At 46.3% G+C, this 21,681-nt stretch overlaps 1 protein-coding gene across 9 annotated transcripts in view; it reads left to right on the top strand.

The window, feature by feature from the left end:
* ZIC4 (Zic family member 4) overlaps positions 1–16,196 on the top strand; it is a 28,577-nt gene extending 12,381 nt beyond the window's left edge. For 4 of the 9 annotated variants that reach the window (XM_042460602.1, XM_042460601.1, XM_042460600.1 and 1 more), the window contains 2 exons: positions 3,543–4,178; positions 9,060–9,807. In XM_042460602.1, the coding sequence (XP_042316536.1) occupies positions 3,543–4,178; positions 9,060–9,535 (1,112 nt within the window). In that variant the 3' untranslated portion in view covers positions 9,536–9,807. Of the gene's footprint in view, positions 1–2,899; positions 4,179–9,059; positions 9,808–12,197; positions 12,454–14,757 lie in introns of those variants that run through there. The other 5 variants (XR_006103132.1, XM_042460598.1, XM_042460597.1 and 2 more) reach the window with 5 other exon arrangements.
* The last annotated feature ends 5,485 nt before the right edge of the window (positions 16,197–21,681 follow it).

Below are 21,681 nucleotides of genomic sequence, written 5' to 3'. Positions count from 1 at the left end.
GAGTGAAGGAGGAAGGCTGGGATACGATGTTTCTGATTTCTCCATTACGAGAGAGAGAGAGAGAGAGAGAGAGAGAGAGAGAGAGAGAGAGAGAGAGATAAACAAACTTACCCTTTTGCAGTAAGCTTCCTGAAATAGTCTGAAATATTTAGCAGGGGTTATGGCCTGTTTGCAAGTCTCAGGTCCATTCCCCCGCTTTCATCCTTGGATCGTGGGGAATGGGGTGTGTGAAGAGCTTAATTCTCCACCCACACACTTTATCTTTTTTATTTCATTTTATTTTAAAGGCCTGGTTTTCTGGGCCGCCAACAAGTGTCAGAAGTCTAAATGCCTCCTTGCACAACTCTGCTTCCCAGGACGACTTGGCCTGTCTTTTCTTCATTGTACCAATTTCTGTGGGGAACGGGGCCCCTGGAGATTTGTGTGTGCTATAAATAACCAGCAGTCAAACTGATAGAGGAAGGCTTGGACTGAGAGGTGAAGGAAAAGCAGGCTGGAGGTGCTGGTGGAAGAGGCTAGGGCATGGGGGATCCGTGATGAAGGAGGAAGGAGACCCTCCGAAGCATCTCCTTGTGGAAGGATCCGGAGGTCTGGGAGTCATCGTTCTCTCTTCTGCATCGTCCCACCATCACCACCACCATCCTACCATCCCTCCTTTCTCCTAGGCTTCTATTGTGGGCAAAAGGCAGGCATGCTAAACACACCTAGTACTTCCTCCTGCGGTGATCCGCAGGAATTTAAGAACGAGGTTCAGGGACGCTCTAAGAAGCCCAAGTTCTGAAATTATTCACAACCTGGACCTGCTCTTGTAGGTCGGAGAAGGGAGACCGATGAGATCTCAAAGATCTCTTGCAAGGCCATCTGCCTCACTTCTCTCTCTCTCTCTCTCTCTCTCTCTCTGTGTTTGTGTGTGTGTGTGTGTGGTGTGTCTTTCTCTCTTTCAGTCTCTCTCTCTCTCTTTCAATCCCCCCCTCTCTGGTCCATGCCTTTTTCCTCGTGGATCCCTGAGAGGGTTTGGCCTGGCCGTGACACACACACACACACACACACAACAACAACAATCAACATGGAAATTTTGAGAAAGTGTGATGTGTTCCCTTCTCCTCCCCACCCCCACCGTCTTCTCCATCTTGTAGTTGCCCTTGTAGGAAGGCCAAGAAGTTGCCAGCTCCCTGCCCTCCAGCTCCTTGCCCAAGTAGGCCTTCCACAGATCCCGATGTTAGCTCTCTTGAAGGCGTCTGCACCTTAGAAGATTTTGAGAGAGAGAAGAGAGAGGCAGGGAAGCGGCGAGGGATTATAGTGTAGCCAAGACTGGCTGGAGAAGTGGAAGGGCAGGAGTCGGAGTCAAAAACCAAGCCATGCCTGGGTCAGGAAACCAGGGCACCCTCCGAGCGCATGGCTCTTCTAAGCCACTGATGGTGCGTGGGGGGGGGATTCAACTTTCCTTTGTTGAGGAAACAAAAATATTTAGAAATATCAGAAATATCAAAGCCAAGCCTTTAAATCAGCAAGGTCGCAAAGGATGCTTCTTGGTCTGAGAAGACCTCTTAGAACTGAGACTGATTCAGAGACAACACAAGTAGCTTGCAGTTTAAACCAAAGTTTACTCCTGGCTTGAATCTACATATGCAGACAAATAGCTAATGAATAGCTCAAGGAGAAGAAGACATCTTTGTCTCACCGTCTTTCCGAAGAAAGTTGAGAGGGAAAGATGGGGAGTCGCATAGAAGCAGAAGAATCTCTGTGTGGGAGAGAAAACTTCCTCAAAGGAAGTGACCCGAATCATATGGTTTGTTTACCAATTTCTAGAGGTGTTTCTTGCACTGATTCAGGAGGAGCAACTGGAGGTTTGACTGAGGGGAGACAGCAGAGTTGGCATGCAGGAACATCTTATCTGTCTGAGGAGGGGAAGAGGGGATGCTGAAATCTTACAACCGGGCTAATGGGGATCCAGGGTGGCCTTGGAGGGAGGGGGCACTAACCCTGCCAACCCGCCAACCCCTGCCCTCCTTCCCTGCCCTTCGGGGACCTGCCGCCGGCGCCGCTTCCTCGTGGCCTTGCTCCTCATTTGGTAACAAGCTCTCATTAATGCTTAAATGGCACGGAGGACCCCATGGCTTGGACCAGGGAGACTTTCCAGCCGCTCTTAATCTGTAAATTAAATGCAGATTTTAAAAAAAATGCAAGAAAATTAGAAATGCAAAGTTCAGACAAGCTCGGCGCTTTGGCTGGGGCTGGCTATGGTGGGATGGTGGAGGGGGCGGGGGGAGGAAGAGCCCTGGAAGAGGAGGAAGGGGAAAGGGCAGGAGTGCTTTTAGAAATGATGCTCTTGTCTCCCCCCCCCCCAATGCCCCCCCCACGCGCAGGCGCAGAGCACTCTCCGGTTCCTCTCCCTCCCCGCCCCTTTCCCCATTCCTAAATCTTTTCAGACTTCAGCGGGGACCTGTCATCGCTGACGTCGGCCAGTTCGCTTCGGCCAATCAGCGCCCGTCCTGATTGTTTGGCTCTCTGGGTTGGAGCCGAAGCGCTGAAGCTCTCTATTCAGTAGCCTCCCAGCGTCCTGCTGCTGCTTCTCAAAGCGGATGGGTTTCCACGTAGGCATTAAAAAAAAGGAAAGGAAAGAAGGAGGGGGAAACCCCCCAAAAATAAAGAAAAGGGGAAAAGGAGGGGGGAGAAATGTGGGGGAAAGAAGGGGGCTGTCGAGAAACAGCAACAGCAAAAACAAAACAAAGCCAAATAGTCCAGACCAAGAAAGAGGAAGGGGGAAATACCTCCCCCCTCCCGGGGATGAACTTTCAGAAAAGTTTTTCGACCACACTTTCTCTCTCTCTCTCTCTCTCTCTCTCTCTTTCTCTTTCTCTCTGTCTCATTCACTCTCTTCCCCTCTCCCCACTGTCAGGTGACTTTTTTTTTTTAGCACTGTAGAGCCAAGTGAGCTTGGATGCTTTGGGGGAGGCCAATAATGGACTCTGCATCACTTCCCAAACGGAACACGACGCTGAAATTAGTAGGCTTGGCAAGGGCTCCATCTCATCACCACCATCACCATCAGCACTCCCCTCAGAGCATGACAGGCTTCGCCGGGCTTCCCCACTCCATGGTTCCCACGCACCCCGGGGAGTGCACCGCAGAATCCCGCCTTGGACTGAGTCCATTCCGGTCAGAACACATGGGACACCACCACCACCGTCATCATCATCATCATCTCCACCATCTCCATCATCATCACCACCGCCCTCCTCATCCTCCTCATCCACTTCCTCCTCCTCACTCAGCGGCCCTTAAGCTCAGCCCTGCCCCTCAGCCTCATCCCCACCATGCTGTGACAGGCCAAGCCGAGGTGGTCCCCAGTCCAGCAGGAGCCTTGGGCCAGGCGCAGTCAAGCACAGTCCCTTATGCAGTCCCTCACCCAAGCCAAGCTCTTTCGGCAGGTAGGGATTTCTTCCTGCGCGGAGACCTGACAGGGCCGGTCATGCCAGGGCTCTCTTTGCAACACTCCGCTGCTCCAAGTTCTCATCACGGAATGTTTGTCTCAACAACAGGTAGCTACCCTGGACACCATGCTCCCCACCACCACCTCCACCACCTCCACCACCACCACTCAGAAGCGGGGACTCCCTCTCTTTTCCCGGGACTCCACCAGGAGCAACCTCCCCATGAAGCTCCAGGTGGCCGCCTGAACGGACAGATAAGGCTGGGGCTACCTGGAGACATGTATGCCAGGGCTGAGCCCTTCCCTCCAGTGCCAGTCTCCAGGGCAGACCCCTTCGCGGCGTCCTCCTTCCACGGCTACAGTGGCATGAACCTGAACCTGGCGCCCCACCACGGCCCGGGGGCTTTCTTCCGCTACATGAGGCAGCCCATCAAGCAGGAGCTCATCTGCAAGTGGATCGAACTGGACCAGCCCCCCCAGAAACTGTGCTCGAAAACTTTCAGCACCATGCACGAGCTGGTGACCCACGTCACGGTGGAGCACGTCGGAGGGCCCGAGCAGAGCAATCACATCTGCTTCTGGGAAGAGTGTCTCCGGGAGGGAAAGCCTTTCAAGGCCAAGTACAAACTGGTCAACCACATCCGAGTCCACACGGGCGAGAAGCCCTTCCCCTGCCCTTTCCCGGGATGCGGGAAAGTCTTTGCCCGCTCCGAAAACCTCAAGATCCACAAAAGGACGCACACAGGTCAGTATGGAAAGGTCTTTCTTCCTTTCAATTCTATGTAACGCTCCTCCCTTCTAATATCTCCTACATGGGTATTTATTTCCCCCTATTACCAGAGGGTCCCTTTTTCAGTCTAACCATCGCAGCATTAATAACAGGAGTCCATATAACCCTGACAAAGAAGTTTGTTCCGATTAGAAAGGAGCAGAAGCGACTGTGTGTGTGTGTTCACCAAACACACACACACACACAAAGGTGTTTCCCACCACTGCATTTGGGATGTGGGAGGAGGAGAAAACTGAAACTCCCTTTCAAGCAGGTAAAAAGCTTCCGATTTTGGAGAACGATGTGAGCCGGGACTTGTCCAGATACTTTTGAAGGTTGCTACTTCAGCCGCTTTTCTGATGAGAAAGACACAGCTGCCTGCCAGGGCCCTTGTTGTTGTTGTTGTTGTTGTGGTGGTGGTGGTGTAGCTCTTTGGGGTGAGGAACTTTGCCATGTTTGAACCCAGATCCATGGAAGGGGATCCTTCCAAGGGAAGGGATTTCTTTCTTTCTTTCTTTCTTTCTTTCTTTCTTTCTTTCTTTCGGTGTAGTGTGTTGGGAAGGCTGAGAGGGTGTATTTTGGAGCCTGGGAAAGGAGAGAAGGTGGTCGTGGTAGGAGTGGGGCCTGGGGTGGGTGTATATGCGTTGGAGGGGGTGGGCTGGGGGGCTGGGGATCGATTTTGCTTTCCTGGCCTCTCCATTTCGAAAGGTCAACAGCCAGAATTGTGAAGCGACTTAATGTCAGGATACCCTCGTTATTTCTCCTTAACGCTGAAAAAGGCAAGTGGGTCCTTAGTACAGAGCATGGCAGAGCCTCAGGTCTGGTGGACCTCAGTCGCCCCCCAAATGAATAAAACCGAGGGGGGAAAGTTTTCCCACTTCAAGAATCTCAGCCTCCCGTGAAGTTGTACGTTGTGAATTAGTTTAGCAGCCGGTGTTTGTCGTTTTTATTGCCTTCTCCCGTCCCTTCCTCCTTTTTTCTCTCTCTCTCTCGCCAGAAGATAAGAAATAAGCCCTTTTGGAAAATTAAATCCGTTCCACTGTACAGTTTCTCCACTCACGCACACGCATAGCCTCCCTGACCGGCCTTACGCACCCGAAGGAAACGACATAATCCTATTGTAAGATCTTCTTACAACTGAGCGATTTCCCCCCCTCCCTCAAGTCCTTAAATATCTTGGCCTTATCAGGAGTATCGTTTTATTCCCTCCTTCCTCCCCCACACACTTTGATGTGTCTAGAATAATGCCGAAATTGGATAGGATCTTTTTTTCTCTCCTTATTTTATTCAAAAACATAATTAATGACAGAAATGGCACCCAAGGCACTTTCGTGTTAGGCAGGGGGAAAATTCCTCCCTCAATGGCGGTGTTTTTCCTAAATAAACAAACTTGTATGCCACTTTACCTGCCTTCTCCTTTGAAGTCTATGAAGCAGGAAAAGGTCGCATTCTGGATCAATTTGGCCTACGCTTGGCTTAGCTAGTTGAGCCTCCGTTCTTTTATAGAAAAGGCCTTATTTTGTATATTCTGCTACCTGAATTTCCCCAGTTTTATTTATTTATTGCTCTGGGTTTGGAAGGGGAGGGGAACAGAGAGGAAGAGGGACTGATGGGGAATCCTGCAGGCCTTGTGGACAGCAACTTAAGGTTGGCTATCCACTTTCCCCCCTGTACGAAAGCCCCCTAACCCAAGTGTTTTCTAAAACAGGAAAGGAACTGGCTACAAATTATTCATGAAGACCGTTCTAGATTCAAATGAGAATGTAATTGCCTTTTCCAATATTAATGACGTTGCGTTCCCAATCCTAGGCAGGAAGGAATGGAAAGAGGCAGGAGTCATTTTTACCATTGCGTGGCTCACCTAAAGGAGAGGGAAAGATTTTCCTTATCCTTCCTGATAACCAGGAGTGGACTTCAGTGACCAAGGAAGGCCTTAGGCCTCAGTAAAGGAAAGGTCTGTTTTAACTTGGAATTTATGGCGCTCAGGCTGGCACGTTAAATCTCCCTCCTCCCTTTCTCCCCCCCCCCCCCCAGAATTTTGCAAATACTTTAATCCAGACTCAGAGTTGGGAGGATTATGCTAAAATCTCCAAGCTCTATACGAGTGAGGCCTGGGAGAGAGAGCTACAAGTGTAGAAAATGGCACCGCAGATTCGGGGGTGTGTGAGATAAAGAATGTGTGTGAGAGAGTGTGCTTGCTTACATTCCTGCTAGACACCCCCAATTCTTGTCTCCACTCACTCCCCTTCCCCAATTTTTCCTACAATGAAACTTGTCAAAGGAAGGTATTCCCAATTTGTTTTCTTCTTCTTTCGAACAGTGCACATTTTACATATAAGAAACCCCTTCCCTTTCAAGCGAAGGTTGAAAGAAAATAACTTTCTCAACCTCCAACGAGGAGCTGCTTACTCCAGGGGACAGAGAAGGTTAGGGAAATGACACACACACACACACACACACACACACACACTCCTTTCCCCCCTTTTCTAGTCTTTTTCTTTTTGCTTGATTCCACTGAAGTAGAAGCTTCAGAAGGCCAGGTTTGCTGAATGCAACTCTCGGCTCGATGGCTGGCTTTATGAGGCCTCCTTTCCCCAGGGCCTCCTAACTTACTGCTTGCTTGTGCTACACCAATCCTCTTGATTTGTTATTTCAGCTGAGCACAGGAAGGTCAAACTGTTTCTTTACAAGCAACTATAATTAAAACGCTTAAGGAGCCATCAAAATATATCGATGATTTTTATTTTTTTTCGTGGCTCTTTCCCCCCCCCCCTCCCCAGCCACCCCCTTCTCCTTCGATTCAAAAGGAATAAACTCAACATCCTTCCACGCAGGTACTTTGAAAACATCGTTTCTCAGGCCTGGTATAGACTAGGAGACATTTCTCCCAGGGCCTGCCACCGCTGTTGGTATTTGCAACCACGGTGCTCTTGCAGATATTGCCCTGGTGTCATTCCTTTAACCCCTTCTTCCATCGCCCTCCAGCGCGAAGGATTCCCCCACTGAAATATTATATTGACAACATGCCCCCTAGCTTTAAGATAAAACAAAAGGAGTAGCTGTTTAGCTTTCCACTTCCTCTCTTTTAAACAGTAGATTTTTGCCTTCTAAATTCAATATTCATTTCTAATTTTTTGCATGTCTATTGAATTTAGAAGGCAAAAATCTAGCAGGTGGGAATTATGCCGATTTTAAAACAAGCTTTGTGTTGAACTCGAAATGTTTATTAAGAAAGTCATGGTTAAGAAAATGCTAAATGAATAAACACAGAAGCACTTACCCTGCTACGTTTGGGCTAAATACATGCCTCCAAGAAACACCCAGAGGACCTTGGCTTTCATTTTCCCATCCCAGTTTAAATCTCTGCGTCTTTTTCTGTGCTAGCTTCACCGTCTGGCTGATTTCTTTTTCCTTCTTGAAAATAATACAGCCGATGCCCATAGAGACTTCAAAGCACGTGGCTTCAACGAGACTTGCTTTAGAAAAACCATCCATTCAGCAGTTCTCCTACAAACTCTTTCCAGTCGGGTTCCGGGTTCGGGAAATCAAGCTTTCTTTCCCCTTTCTCAACCCGGCCACTTCCCGCATCTGGAATTTAATAAGGTTGCAACACAGATCTGTTCTAAGCAATGGGAGTTTTGCCAGTGACCTCAATAGTGGGCTGCTTAGCGTTCCCCCCACCCCTCCCCAGCTAAATGCCTGCCTGCTTCTTACTCGCCTCAGATGTTCCTTCCTAGCAAAATAAAAGCTTGGCCTACTTACTCTTAGAGGGAAGAAATAAGGCACCTGGCAAGTATATGGCCACTGAGATCCAGTTAGTTTTTTTTTTTAATCATTGTGTATTGCTAGTGAAGGGGATATTGTATCATGTGTTATTTGGCACATTCTGGAAACACACACTGCTTCAGCTTCCCTTTAAGAGAGGATCTGGAGATGTAGGAAAGGTAGGCTCCCAGGTGCAGGTATCTCACACTGCACATCAACACTGACTTTTCAGCCTAGGCATAGATAAACTCTTCCAGAGGGTTGACGAAAGTGTGCATTTGTCTCTTGGTCAATATTCCCTCCAGACTACAAAGCGCTAGGAAAGTCAGGCTTGAACCTTTGAATGGAGCACCCGTGTCAGACCTTTGAGGACAATTGGGAACCCGTGTCATCGGTGACGTGGGAAGGCGTCAGACAAGACAGAAACGTGTCACCGGGATGTCAGAATCACTTGGTTGCTTTGCTGGTTGGTTTGAGGGATCCAAAATGAAGCCATCTCACTGTCTTGGAGGGGGGAATGGTTGTGGGAATTGAGGAAAGGGCATTTTGTTATTGGAAAGAGAGAAACTGTCTATAGGGGAGGAAGGAGGTAGAAGCGGGGAAGCAAAGGAGAGTGACTGTTGGATTGAAGAGATGCAAAGAGGTCGGGGAGAATAACCCGTTGACCCAAGCAAGGTTGGCCTACCCAGGGCCTTCGTGGCAAGCCTCACTACCAAAGGAGCACCATGTCTGCCTCCTTTCTTTTGGAGGAGGCATTGCTAAGGATGGTCCCAGCTTCCAGATGCCCCTTCCTTGGCCTTATCCATAGACAGGACCCCAGTCCCGGTTGAGAGCCCTTGCAATTGCTTCTGCTGGGGTGACTGCTGGTGGTAGAGAGGAAAGGGACCTGGAGGGTCTCTTTGGGGAAAGGGTTGGGGGGGGGCGAAGGTTTGAAAGACCCCCATCACGGCATGACTTGGAGTGTGCCCACCTCACCCCAGTCTCTAGCCTAGTCCACCTACACACTTCCCCCAACACAGAGAGAGAAAGAGATGCCTTTCCTCGCCTAGTGGGTCATGCCAAGTCTCCCTGGCTTTGTCTCTTTCCTTGCAGGGGAGAAGCCCTTCAAGTGCGAGTTTGAAGGCTGTGAGCGCCGTTTCGCCAACAGCAGCGACCGGAAGAAGCATTCCCACGTGCACACCAGCGACAAGCCCTACAACTGCAAAGTGCGAGGCTGTGACAAGTCCTACACCCACCCGAGCTCCCTCCGCAAGCACATGAAGGTCCACTGCAAGTCCCCGCCGCCCAGCTCGGGCTACGAGTCCTCCACCACCCCGTCGCTCCTGTCGCCCTCCTCCGACTGCGGACGGGAGCCCCCCCAGCCGCCGCCACTGCCCCCGCCGCCTCCACTGCCGCCTCCCACGGCCGCCTCCTCCTCCTCCTCTACCCAGGCAGCGGCCAACCTGAGCGAATGGTACGTGTGTCAGAGCTCAGGGGCCGGCGGCATCCCGACGCCCCCTAGTAACTCTCCGTCACCTCACCCAGGAGAGGCCTCCTACACAAACTGTGATCCTCGGCCCAGTTATTAAAGTCAACACGGTAGGACTCATGGACTGCCCACTCGCTCGCCCGCCCGACGCCGGGGATGCACTGCGTTGTCCTCCTCCTCCTCCTCGTTTCCTTGGACCGCAATTTGGAACCTTCTCCCACCCCATTCTCCTCCCACCCCACACCTCTCGGCCAGCAAGGGGTCGGAGGAAGGCCCGGTTGCTAGAGAAGAGGATCATGTCCTCCTCATCCTCCTCTTCCCCTTGTCCTCCTTCCCCTCTTGTTTTCCTTTTCTTCTCCTCTTCCTCTTCCTCTGCCGCCTCCTCCTCCTCTTCTTCTTCTTCTTCTTCTTCCTCCTCCTCCTCCATCTCCTCTCCTCCTCTTCGCCTTCTCCTTCTTATCCTCCTTCTCTCCTTTCCCCGAGATCAGAAATGCTGCACAGGCCACCGGAGAGAAGCTACACTGTTTTTGTTGTTGTTGGACTCCCCCTCCCTTCCCTCAGCTGCCCTTTTCTATTTATTATGGTGCCAAGCACACAGGACAGTCAAGGGATGACCACCTCCTTCGAGAAGCCTTCCCCTCTTCTAAGGTTATGCTTTTTCACCCACTCCATTCCCAGATTTTTATTTTCATTTTATTTTTTTTAAAGATTGGATCACCTCCTTCCTAGGCGTTTGCAAACGGTCTCCACCTGAACTGAAACCATGTTTTTGTACCTCAATGAACCAAAGTGTTTTAATACGGATTTCTAGCTCTATAGTTGCGATCGTCGTGCTGATGTCACTCTTGTGGTGGTGTGATATATATCTATATCTATATCTATATATATCTTTTTGCCCCTTTGACTTTTTTTGTTGTTGTTAGCCCAGTGTTTTGATTTGAATTGGTTTCCTTTTTCTTTCTTTTGGCTCTACGTCTTTTCCTTTCTTTCTTTTTTTTTTTTAAAAAAAGGGAATATCAGTATCCTTAAATATATTATTTGTGAACCATTTGTACACCAATCGATGAATGAAATGCTTGGATTAATTTACCCTTTCAGTTGTCCTTTTTTTGGGAAATAATCCCATTTTTGCTGCCCCAATTTCGCCAGTATATTCTCCCCCACGTGTCACTAATAAAACCACCCTCGAGGGGTGGCTTAATGATTTATGGTACATTTTAATTTACACTAGTAATGGATTGAAATGCATAAACATATTCTCTTTTTCTCTCCCTCTCTCCCCTCCCCGTGTTCTTTCTGTTGCATTGTGAGTTCTTGTGATTCCTTAGTGGATGGAAGGTGAGATCCATGTTAATTGGAGGGGGGGTGTTATAAGTGACGTCATTGTGCTGAATTGCTTGGATTGTCCAAAAGGATACCCTTTCCTCTATTTCGATTTCTCCGAACCCGATGGTGTAAACCCAGTGGTGGTCCTTGTTTTCAAACGCACAACCGTTTGTTCTGTAAAATAACCATTCGAAATAATAATAATAATAATAATAATTAATTTTTTTTGTAATGGCAAAAAATAAAAAATGATTTTGAAATCTTGAACATATATGCCAGAGGTCTCCAGAGCTATGAATCTTATCCGTCTCCAAAATGAAACTCAATGAGGAACAATGCAGAAATAGGCATTATTATGCGGGTTTAATACTGAGTTCGGAAAACATGGCTTTGTAATAAACCCTATAGGTTTCAGTGGAACATATATCTACAGGCTGTGTATTTAGGATATTGGGGGTTGATGCTAGAAAAAACACTACAGGCAAAGAGGCGTGGAAAAAAATTCATTTGTGTGTCAAGATGAACAAGGTCTCGCCCAGATAATTCCTACAACATCAGATCCTTCTGTGCTAATCTTTGCAGGAAGAGCTGTTCATTTGTGCCCACCACAATCAAACCCTCCCTTATAATTTAAAATTGTGTGTGTGCATGTTTAATACAGTAAGGCTAGAACCCTATTGGTTAATCCCAAATAGAGTAGACTTGCTGAATCAATTACTGAGTCAACACATTGGTAAATTCCATTGATTCAATGGCTGTACCCAAATCAGGGGTAAGAATAGGATTCAGGCCCATGACCCACTGAATGAAGCGGATTATCCTAAACTGGGGTCAAAACTATGGTGATTATGTCTATCAATTTCTCCACATCATTCAGATTTTCACATCCCAACAGAAGAAGGATTACCTGCCTCTGTATCACCTACAGCTGGTAGAGCAACCGAGCAGGTTGTGGTTCTCCTCACTGCTTCAAAGTCTTACCAGATATCCCAGCTAACGGTGCAATCCTACCCACGTCTACCAGGAGGTAGACCCCGTTGACTTCAATGGAGTTGAATGCCAAACCTGTGGCATCGGACTGTGGCCAAAACTGGAGGAAGGAGAGAGGGGCTAACCTATTAAATCAATATATATCCCGTCCAGATAATCCAAGTTAAAAAATAACACACTTTTTTTGTTGTTGTTGTGCAATCCGTCTGAAGCGGTGAAGGAGACAGAGAAGGAACTGGAAGGTATGGAGGCCATCTGCAAGAGGAGATGTTTCCATCTTGGCTGGAGTTGGACTTTCCTCCTCCTCCTCCTCTGGCCCTCCTTGGACCCTGGCCTCCTCCTCGCCCGCCCCCTGCGCGCCTTTTCTTCTTGATTTCTTTCTTTGCCGGAGCGGTTTTTTGGATGTGTAGGCTAATCACCTTTAATTTTTCATTTGCTTGTTACAGATGTCTATCCCGTTGCTCTCAAGGTAATCTAGACAGAGGCAGCTGAAAAGCCCCGCATCTTATGCTTTAGACATCAAAGCAGGCTCTCACAATGAAAGTATTCCTTCGCAACGGTGAATCTTCATGGTGAGTTAAGATTTCTATAGCAATAGGCAAGTCATACTTTCAAAGAGTGAAAAGCGAAGTCTGGAGCCCGTCCAGGCTTTTCATGAAGGACATAATATTTAGGTCTAACAGATTTTGCCCTCTTCCACCCTCCCCCCCAAAAAAACCCCCCCCCAAAGTTCCCTTTAAAAAAGAGAACAAAAAAAAAAAAAAAATGAAATGAAAAGAAACATTCCTCCCCAGTGTATAACACTCACTGACACACACACTTTTGTGTATGTGTGTGTGTGTGTGTGTGTGTGTGTGTGTGTATATATATATATATATATATATGAATGTTGTGTTGCTGCTGGTCGTAGAGTACACAACCTTTTTTCCCTTCGAGATTCAGGGATAAGGAAAAAAACCCCACGCGAACTGGGGCTGGATTTGGGGAAAGGAGGGAGGGAAGGTTGTTGCAGGCCCCTCTCCGACTGGATAAGAATGTCAGGAAGAAAAATGGAGCCGCTTGAATCGCCGCCCGTCAGTTCACTTTTGTTTCTCTTCTTCTGCGCCCTGATCAGAGACGGCCTTTGGGATTTGATGGCGACTTTTTCTAAAGGCGAGGAAATGGGTTTGAAGGAGGGGAAAAAAAGAAAAGGAGAAAGGTCTAATCAAGCCGGGCCTTGTTCAAAGGCTCTGATTTTGGGGCTGGAGTGCAAGGAGGGGGGACGATGGGGGGGTGGAAAAAAAGAGGGGGGAGAGAAGAGAAGAAGGAGGCTGGGGGTGAAAGTGTAAGCTTTATGGTGCATCAACATGCCACGTTAGGATCGCTATGGTAATGAGCGGAGCAATAGCAAGCGGCCCTGAAAAGGAGGCACACTCCATTCGAGACAGTCTATTAAGATACATTTGCGCTGACCTTTGGTTTCATGCTAGCTTAATACATTCAATCTGGTCTTCCTCTGAGGTGGACTTCCTCCATCTTGCCCCCTCGGCTGGCCTGCCTGGCTGGCCCTCTCTAAGGAAAGCTTTTGTTGCAGCATCTCTTCTTGGGCCGCTGCGATTAAGAGAAAGGAAAAGGGTGTGTGTGGGGGGGGGGGGGGAAATCCATGCAACCATGGAAATCTATGGAATTACTTCCAAGCCAGTACGTTTAAGATCCGAGGCGGTGCCTCTCTCTCTCTCTCTCTCTCTCTCTCTCTCTCTCTCTCTCTCTCAGGGTCCAGAGAGACTTTACTCAGGGCAGGCCAAGTGATTGTAGGACTGCACCCCAGCAAGTCAAGGGCGGCTTCCACAATGAAGCAGTTTTGAAAGAAAAAAAAAATCCCAGTGAGCTCTCCCCACTCTACATCACTCCTTTCCTATCAACTATTGCACCATCTGTTGTCGTGTGTAATATTCTCCTTCCTATAGCTATACAACATTTGTTGACCTTTGTTCTGTCGGTCGCACTGAGCTCTGTTTGTGTCTGGTTCCATCTCCCTTAGGATTGGGCTCTTTACTGAATTCACCTGTTTTCTTCCACTCGATTTATTCCTGCATCCCTCTACCGCTGTCTCTGTGTGTTACCGACAGGTAAATGTAGATTTACCCTTGCATATGAGTCCATCGTGTTAAAACAACAGACTGAGCTAGGCAAGGGGGTTGGGTACCCATTACTGTTTTTCCAATGCATCTTTAGCAGACACCCAAGGAGCAAGCAAAGAGGAGCTCCCGGCCAGGTGTGAGGCAACACAACCTGACAAAACGGTGTGCTAAGGAACCAGAGTTTAGTACCTTCCAAGGGCTGCAGAACTTGACACTTCCAAGCCTGAGGCCACGGGCGATGGGCCATGGTCCCAGGAAAGTTAGAAGTCCATGTCCCAGTAATTGTCTTCTTGTTTATTTTATCCAAGTACCCCAGTGAATAGGGGAAAAATAAACACTCTGAACAAAAAAAAAAAAAAATTCAAACAGTTGAGTCGTCTTTAGTGCTAGCCCTTGTGGCTGAATAAAAAAGGATGGTCCAATTTCTATTGAGCTGGGAAATCTTTGAAGTGGGAGTTATTATCTCAAAAATTCCTCTCCGTCGCCCTAACAACGCTGATGAAACGTAAAAAGGTTCTTTGTCAGCGATTTGTTCTCCCCTCTGTCAAACCCCCTTTGCCCCGTTAGCTGGGACCGTTTCTAAAGAGATGAAACCCAACTTCTTAAAAAAGATAACGTTGGGATGGAGACAGAAAACGTCCCAGTGTGTACAATCCGAAACCTAGGCCGACCTACCTCTGTCTGTCTCTCTGTAGGGTGGTGGTGATGGTGGTGGACCAAGGGATGGGAGGGCGGGAGGAAGAAAGCAAAAGAGGTTGAGAGAGAGTAAGAGAGAGAGAAATCCCTCTCCCTTGCAAGCTTCTCAGCCCTAAAGGAAGTGATCTTCTGTACTTTTCCCTTTGAACCTGTTTGTTTCAACTCTGTCCAATTCATTGTTTTCACCCAGAATCCAAACACTGGTAAACAACATCAGTCGCTAACATCCACTCTGTAACTGCTGTGGCTCCCCATCATGCCATTACTCCGGTGTAATGAATCCAACAGCTCACCCCAAAAAAGTCTTTATACAGCCTCAGCTCGTGTTGATGCTATTAAAAGGACGTCCCTCGACTGCGATGCACTAAAACGCTTCTTGCCGCCTTCAAAGCAATGGCTTCCATATGTTGCCATGTTTTATTATCAGCGAGTGGAAAGAAGAGTAACGCACCCGGCCCTCACTTCCTCCCCTCAACCGAGAAACGTATGGTATTTTTGGGAAAGGGAAAAGGGGAAGGGGGGGTTCAATCCACTGCTTACTGGGGTTTGGTCTTCCCGCCATTTTGCTTCTGCCTGCGATAGGTGTAAACTGGGGGTGCTATTTGTCGCAGCCCTTTATGGCACAGTTATGGCACATTTCCTCTGTCCCAATTGATTTCTGCTGGAGAGAGAAGAGAGCGAGGATGGGAGGGTTGATCGGGCTGTATATACTGGACAATATTGGGCCTTGCATGATGGGGGCACTTGGGAGCAGTGGTTCATAGGCAGCCTGATCCCTTAACTTATTTAAGCCCGAGGACGTGCACTCCAGCCCTGAACAGTGTGTAAAGTAAGTCCTTCTGAAATCCACGATAATGCTTTCTCTGTATCATTTTTCCTCTTCGGAGTGTTCCAGGATAACTTTAGATCGCGATCCTAAATCATTTGGGAACGAAATGAAAGAGGTTTACTTGCAACTTGATACCTCGAAGTAGTCTAAATCGTATGTCGCCTTAATGGGGATAAAAGATGCACACAGAGAAGAACATCACACCCACTCCCATCATAAAATCACATTTAAATAACAAGGGAAATCATAATCCAAAGGTCGTTTTCGGTCCACCTACAGATTCGCTTCACTCCGAAGGGTTAGGGGGTTCTTCACTAGAAAGAGATACTCAGACACATTCTGCCTGATGTAACCGTTTTTGCATTAAATGTTTGCTTTATGTATTCAAAAAGGTGCTCTTAGGAAGATGAATTTAAACGATGTGCTGTTTGTTTGCTTTATTGTTCAATTTCTTTTTTTTTAAAGATTTTTTTCCCTAGTTCTTGCTCATCACACAGGACGAGGCCACAAATTTATATACGGCTACTATTTAAGAGTAAATCAAATTGAATTGAATTCAATGGGTGGACCTCCACTTAGAAATACGTACAGTAAATAAGTAAAATGAACGATGAGGATGTAGGTTTATGTACCATGTGTAATTTGAGTAAATTTCTAATGTAACGACTGAGGGATTGAAGCATTCTGAACACTTTTTTTGGAATATGTAGATGAAACAAAAGTGATTATCGGTGAAAACGTCATTAATTTTGGAACAGTCAATTCATGTCGCTAAAGTATATTTGCAGTTTTTGAATAAAGCTCCGTGTGAGAAATATGACATTCAGTGTTTGTTTGTTTTTTGTTATTGAATTTGTCTTTATTTCCCCCTCTTTTTGTCCTTTCAGCTGATTCTTTGAAAATCAGGAGTCCACTGTGGTTTTAAAAAGAAATAAATGATTCTTCTAAGTCAGAATTTGAAAGCTATTCCTGGCCTGGAAACCTTTTTTTTTTTTTTTTTTTTTTGGCATAGGAAATAATCTCCACCTTCCACACTAGTACTTTGCTTTTAATAAACACTTTCCAGAACTGTTACTTTAAAAAAACAAAACCCAAACCGACCCCAAAGTAAATGCCAGCCCCTCTCCAAGTGAACAATCCCCATTACTTTCCCTCCCCCGGTCTGTCCATCTTTCCAACTCTCCGAGCTCGCTTTTGCCTCCTGAAAAACTTCAGAGAAGGTGCATTATAGATGTCACTTGCCTTTCTTCAGCTAAGAAACATTATCCGGTATGGTCGAAATTTGGTCCAATCGAAATCGGGTGGAGCACCTCATCCAGCCAGCTTCTGTGGGATCATTCTGTTTTGTCTCAACCTTAAATCAGGCTTGCTTACAAAGCAGGGTGGCCAGATGGCCTCCCTTTCCAGGACATGTCCTACATTTCAACCTTCCGCCCAGGAAGAATGTCAACATGTCTTCCATTTTTAGCATGACTAAGAAGCATGACTTTATATTTCTATTAGTGTTTTGGGCTTTTATTTGGTCGTGTCCTACTCCCCCCCCCCGACTATTCTACATTTTGCGGTGCCTTGCTCTTCTCTGTAGTTATGACATCTGGCCGCCCTGTTACAAGGAAACTCCAGCCAAACCAAAGAGGCTTGTTCTTGGAGCAAAGCCCTGTTGTTGCTGCTGCTGCTGCTGCTGCTGTTGTTACCTGCCTTCAGGCCCACTCTGAGTTACAGCGACCCTAGCACAGGGTAGAATTCAAATATATAGCCTTGTTAGTCTGTGGAATCAGTATGTAGAGAGATCGTATAGCACCTTTGAGACTAACTGAAAGAAAGAAGTTGGCAGGATGAGCTTTCGTAGACTTCAGTCTACTTCCTCAGATGCATGAGGAAGCACAGGGTAGTTTGTTTGGCAATATTTATTCAGAGGAGCTTGCCCATTTCTCTTATACTGAGACAATGTGACTTACCTAAGATCACTTAGTGAATTTCCAAGGCTAAACTGGGATTAGAACCCTACTCAGAGTCTTAGATCCAAAACACACTGCAGAAAATAATCCAATTTGAGACTGCTTTAACTGCCCCCGGTTCGGTGCTAGAGAATCCTGGGAATTGTAGTTTATTCTGAAACCAGAGCTCTCTGACAGAGAAGGGTAAATGTATCACAAAACTACAGTTCTCAGAATTGAGCCAGGGCAGTTAAAACAGACTTAAACTATATTATTTCTGCAGTGTGTTTTGGACCTTGGACCAACAGGCTGGGTTTCTAAATGCTTGTATGAGTCGTTTTGGAGGAGTGAGGCTGTGGTACAAGGTTGAGATCCAAGGCCCCCTTTTCCTTCCTGGGAAGAAGGTTTCTTTCAATGGCTGGTGCATAGCTTTTAGAAAACCTGGTTAAGGTGTGCGTCTTGTGTTTTCGAAAAGCAAAAGCGGAGCTGGGATGGGCCACAGGAGCAGAGTCAGAGAAGGCAGACCTGGGGAAAAGGCAAAGGGAATGCAGGCAGGATGCCGACCAGACAAAGCCACCCATTCCTAAAGGACAGCGAGGTGCAACCCTCCCTTCATCAGTCATAGCCAGCAAGCAAAGGAAGGGTGCCTCCGAGTACCAGGGAGGAGAGCATTCTCTCGCCCGCCTTTATATAGAGGCTGCTGCCTTTTTCTTTCCTCCAGTGCTGAAAATCCCATCTTGGAGGGTTTTCTCCCCTGTTGCTTCCTAGCATCGATTCCCCCATGCAAGCCCCGGCATTGTGAGGACGCATTCATTAAGGTCCATTCATTTCACAAAAGGCCATTTGTATCTTTAGGAAATGAAGATTAGAAAATATGAATCAGGAGGGCCGAGCCCCGTTTCCGCCAAGGCCCCATTCTGGTGGGGAGAGGGGGGCAGAGGCCAGCAGCCGGAGAAAGGACCTTTGGGGTCTTGGCACTTCCTTTCATTGAATGCCCATCAAAAAGAAGGGCCCGCGCTTGCTTCTCTCTCTCAGGATCTGACCAGGGTTGGTGTGAATCTCCCCCTCCTGGCCTGGTTTCCCCCCCCCCCACCTCCCGCAAGGAAAGGGTTAGACTAGAGTGTGGTGTCAAGAGAGACAGGGATGATAAGATAGTCCTCAAGTCCCAGGATGGTTCCTGGAGAGACATACTTCCTTTCTGTATGTGACAGGGCCATGAAGTTCTCAAAGATGAAAGTTTGGCCCAAGGGCACATGGCTTTTAGATTCTGGCTGCTTTCCTGCCACATGTGAAATGTTTGCTGCACCCATTGGAAAAATGGACAGACCTCTGGAATTGGGAATACAGACCAGGCAGACATTTACAAACAGGCAGATGTCTTTGGGGCCACTGGACTCAAGATCCAGCGTGATACAGCGGTTCCAGTGTTGGATTAGGACTCTGGGAGACCAGGGTTCAAATCCCTCCAGGGCCATGGAAACCCACTGGGGGTGACATTGGGCAAGTCTCTCTCTCTCTCAGTCTCACAAGGCAGCAATGGCAAACCTCCCCTGAATAAATCTTGCCAAGAAAACTCTATGGAAAGGTCACCACAACTCACAGTCGACTTGAAGGCACCTAGAAATAGCAACAACTGACCTGAAGTACAATCTCCCAGATCAAGGGGTTCATGGGTCTCAGTCCATGGGAAGAAATAAACCTCAACCCAACCGCATCTTCCTCTTAGCTAACCCTCATTTGCATCTTCCTCTTAACTAACCCTCATTCGTTGCAAGGAGACTTACACCGAATGGAAATGAGTGGCAATGGATCCAGTTTTCCATGGACATGTTTAGTGTTAAATCTATGCAAATAGATAGTTTAAAATCCCTAACACTTCAGATGAGCCATTGGTGCACAAAGGATTGGGCTCCAATCCTAAACACATCTACTACTAGAGAGGAGCTTGCTTGAACACAAAAGCACTTATTTTCTGTCATTATCCTTCTATACAGTTGTAGACTATGAATTCCTAATGGGTTATAGACTCTGAAATGTGACTGTTTCTTCACGGAGAAGTCCTGCCTTTCAGTGCACTCAAAAGGGGAGAGTCTAATGAAGTGGCACAAGTGCATTACTGGTAGTTTTCAAGGTAATATAACAGAATGAACCTCGTGGAAATTCTGCACATAAATATCTTGCTGTAACCTTGTTGACATTATTGACATCGGCCTAAATCCAGTTGTTAGTCACATCTAGAGTAGACCTATCGAATCAAGAGAATTTGATATACCAAATTCCCATTGATTCAATGGATCTGCTCTAGTTGAAAACAGTAATAGGGTTTAGGCTATCATTGTCATCATCATCATCATCGTTGTTGTCATCATGATTATCATGGGACCTGATTGAGTTTAGAACAGACCTATTGATATACACCAGATCTAACCTAGCCATGGGATTTAACACAAGGCCCATCGAATTTAAGATGTTTAAACTGGAGTAAGTCTGGCCTGGATCCAGTCTATAGTCTCACCAAAGAAAAGAATGGCAAACCACTCACAATCAAATGAAACAAATCAAAAGGAAGCTTAAAATATTTTAGTCCACTTCTCCCCCACCTTCTCTCTCTCTCTCTCTTTCTGTTTCTCATTCTCTCTCAATTGCAAACACACAGAGGACCAAAATGCTAATAATTTCATTTCAGTCAGCTCACATTATCTTGGCCATATGTTGGCTTGCTTAGACTCATAGATTTAGGTTGCCTTCTGTGAATTTTGTTTCTCAAATTTATAACTGCATTAAAGCAGGGCGGGAAAGGGGGAATCCTTCATCCTTCATCTCTCCTTCATCCAGAAGTACACAATTAAAATGCATTTCTTTTTCTTTTTTCTTTTTTAGGCTTTAGATGTCTTCTTAACCAAAAGGCACACATACATAGATGGATTCAAAATGAAAACTCAGATTTAAGCACAGTGGATAGATCCCTTCAGAGTATTTTTAAAATTAGTATCGTAAAAATCCCCCTATATGTCTTGTGTATTCACAAGGACAACAGTGTGTTACAGTTGCTTCTGTGTGCTTTCCACACACACCTAAGACTGAGAGCAAATAAAACTCTGTATTGTGGAGGTATAGTATGTGTCCAGTTTTAAAAGGCGATGCTAAGACTAACACAGACTGCCATTAGAAATTGGGGTTTTTTCACCCACAAATCACGAAAGGTCTACAGTTGTTTCATTTGTAAATTAACCTTGGTTCAAAACATAGTTTGAAGAAGGCATATTTGCTTTTTAAAAACTATTATTTTCACGAGGCAAAATTTCCTTTTCAAAGCAATAAATAAACCACAGCAGTGCTGCAAAAGATAAGTGCTTTTGGTGGATGCTCTCCAGGTAAATTCTTTAAAATCTGTTTTTCAAATAGCCAAGTTAAGTTCCTTTAAAATGACAAAACAAAACAGACCACAACCAGCCCTCGAAATGTTACGTGTCCCTCCTAATTGTTAAATCATGCAACATTTTGTTCTACAAGTCCCAGATTTCAAGATATAATTTGATTTTTTAAAAAAGTTGTACATATACATATTTTAGGCTGCAATCCTAAACTCGTTTGTTAAGGACTGGGCTTCTTTTTTTAGGGGCAGATTTTCTTTTGAGTAAACATCTAGGGATTGGGCATCTACTAAATGGTGGGAATGTTCTATATTGAAGGTGCAGTTTATCTGGAGAAGTTTTGCAATGCAGAGAAACCGATCTAAATCCAGATACTTTGTCGTGACTGCCTTGTGCCTAGAAAGATGGCTTTAATAGAAACTAGATATTTTATACCTTAAAAGGAACCCTTTCGATGCTTTTGTCAAAGGCTTTCCTTGGTGAAAGGCAGCAAACAACCTTTCTGTCCAGTTCTTCTGAACAAATCTCATCCACGTTAATAAAACTATGTTAAATTAAAAGCAATTTTCAGACAGGCATCATTTTCTTGACCTCAGCTCTACATGCCCAGAAGTGTTCAAAGATGCTAGCAACCCCTTCCCCATGTTTGTTGATGTTTCTAACATGATAAGGTTCGATTAAAATGTATCAATTATATTCCCTGGATTTCAAGAAGCTACTTTATTAAAAAGAAGGACAGCCTGGTGAATGAATTAGGCTTCCTGACAAATCCGACCTCTGACGCAAGCAACTGCATTTTTCCTGCACTTGGATATGTTATGTGTCCACAGCACACACATATATACATACATAAAGATACATATACAGAGAGGGGGAATAGCAACATTTTTCAGGAAGGGTGACATCAATTTATTCATTTAAAAGAAAAAAAGTAGAGGAAACTGGCCAGTGTGTGTGTGTGTGTGTGTGTGTGT

Source organism: Sceloporus undulatus, chromosome 3, assembly GCF_019175285.1.
Source record: "Sceloporus undulatus isolate JIND9_A2432 ecotype Alabama chromosome 3, SceUnd_v1.1, whole genome shotgun sequence".
In the NCBI taxonomy this organism is placed as follows: Eukaryota; Metazoa; Chordata; class Lepidosauria; order Squamata; family Phrynosomatidae; genus Sceloporus; species Sceloporus undulatus.
This window is presented reverse-complemented; position numbering and strand designations above follow the sequence as displayed.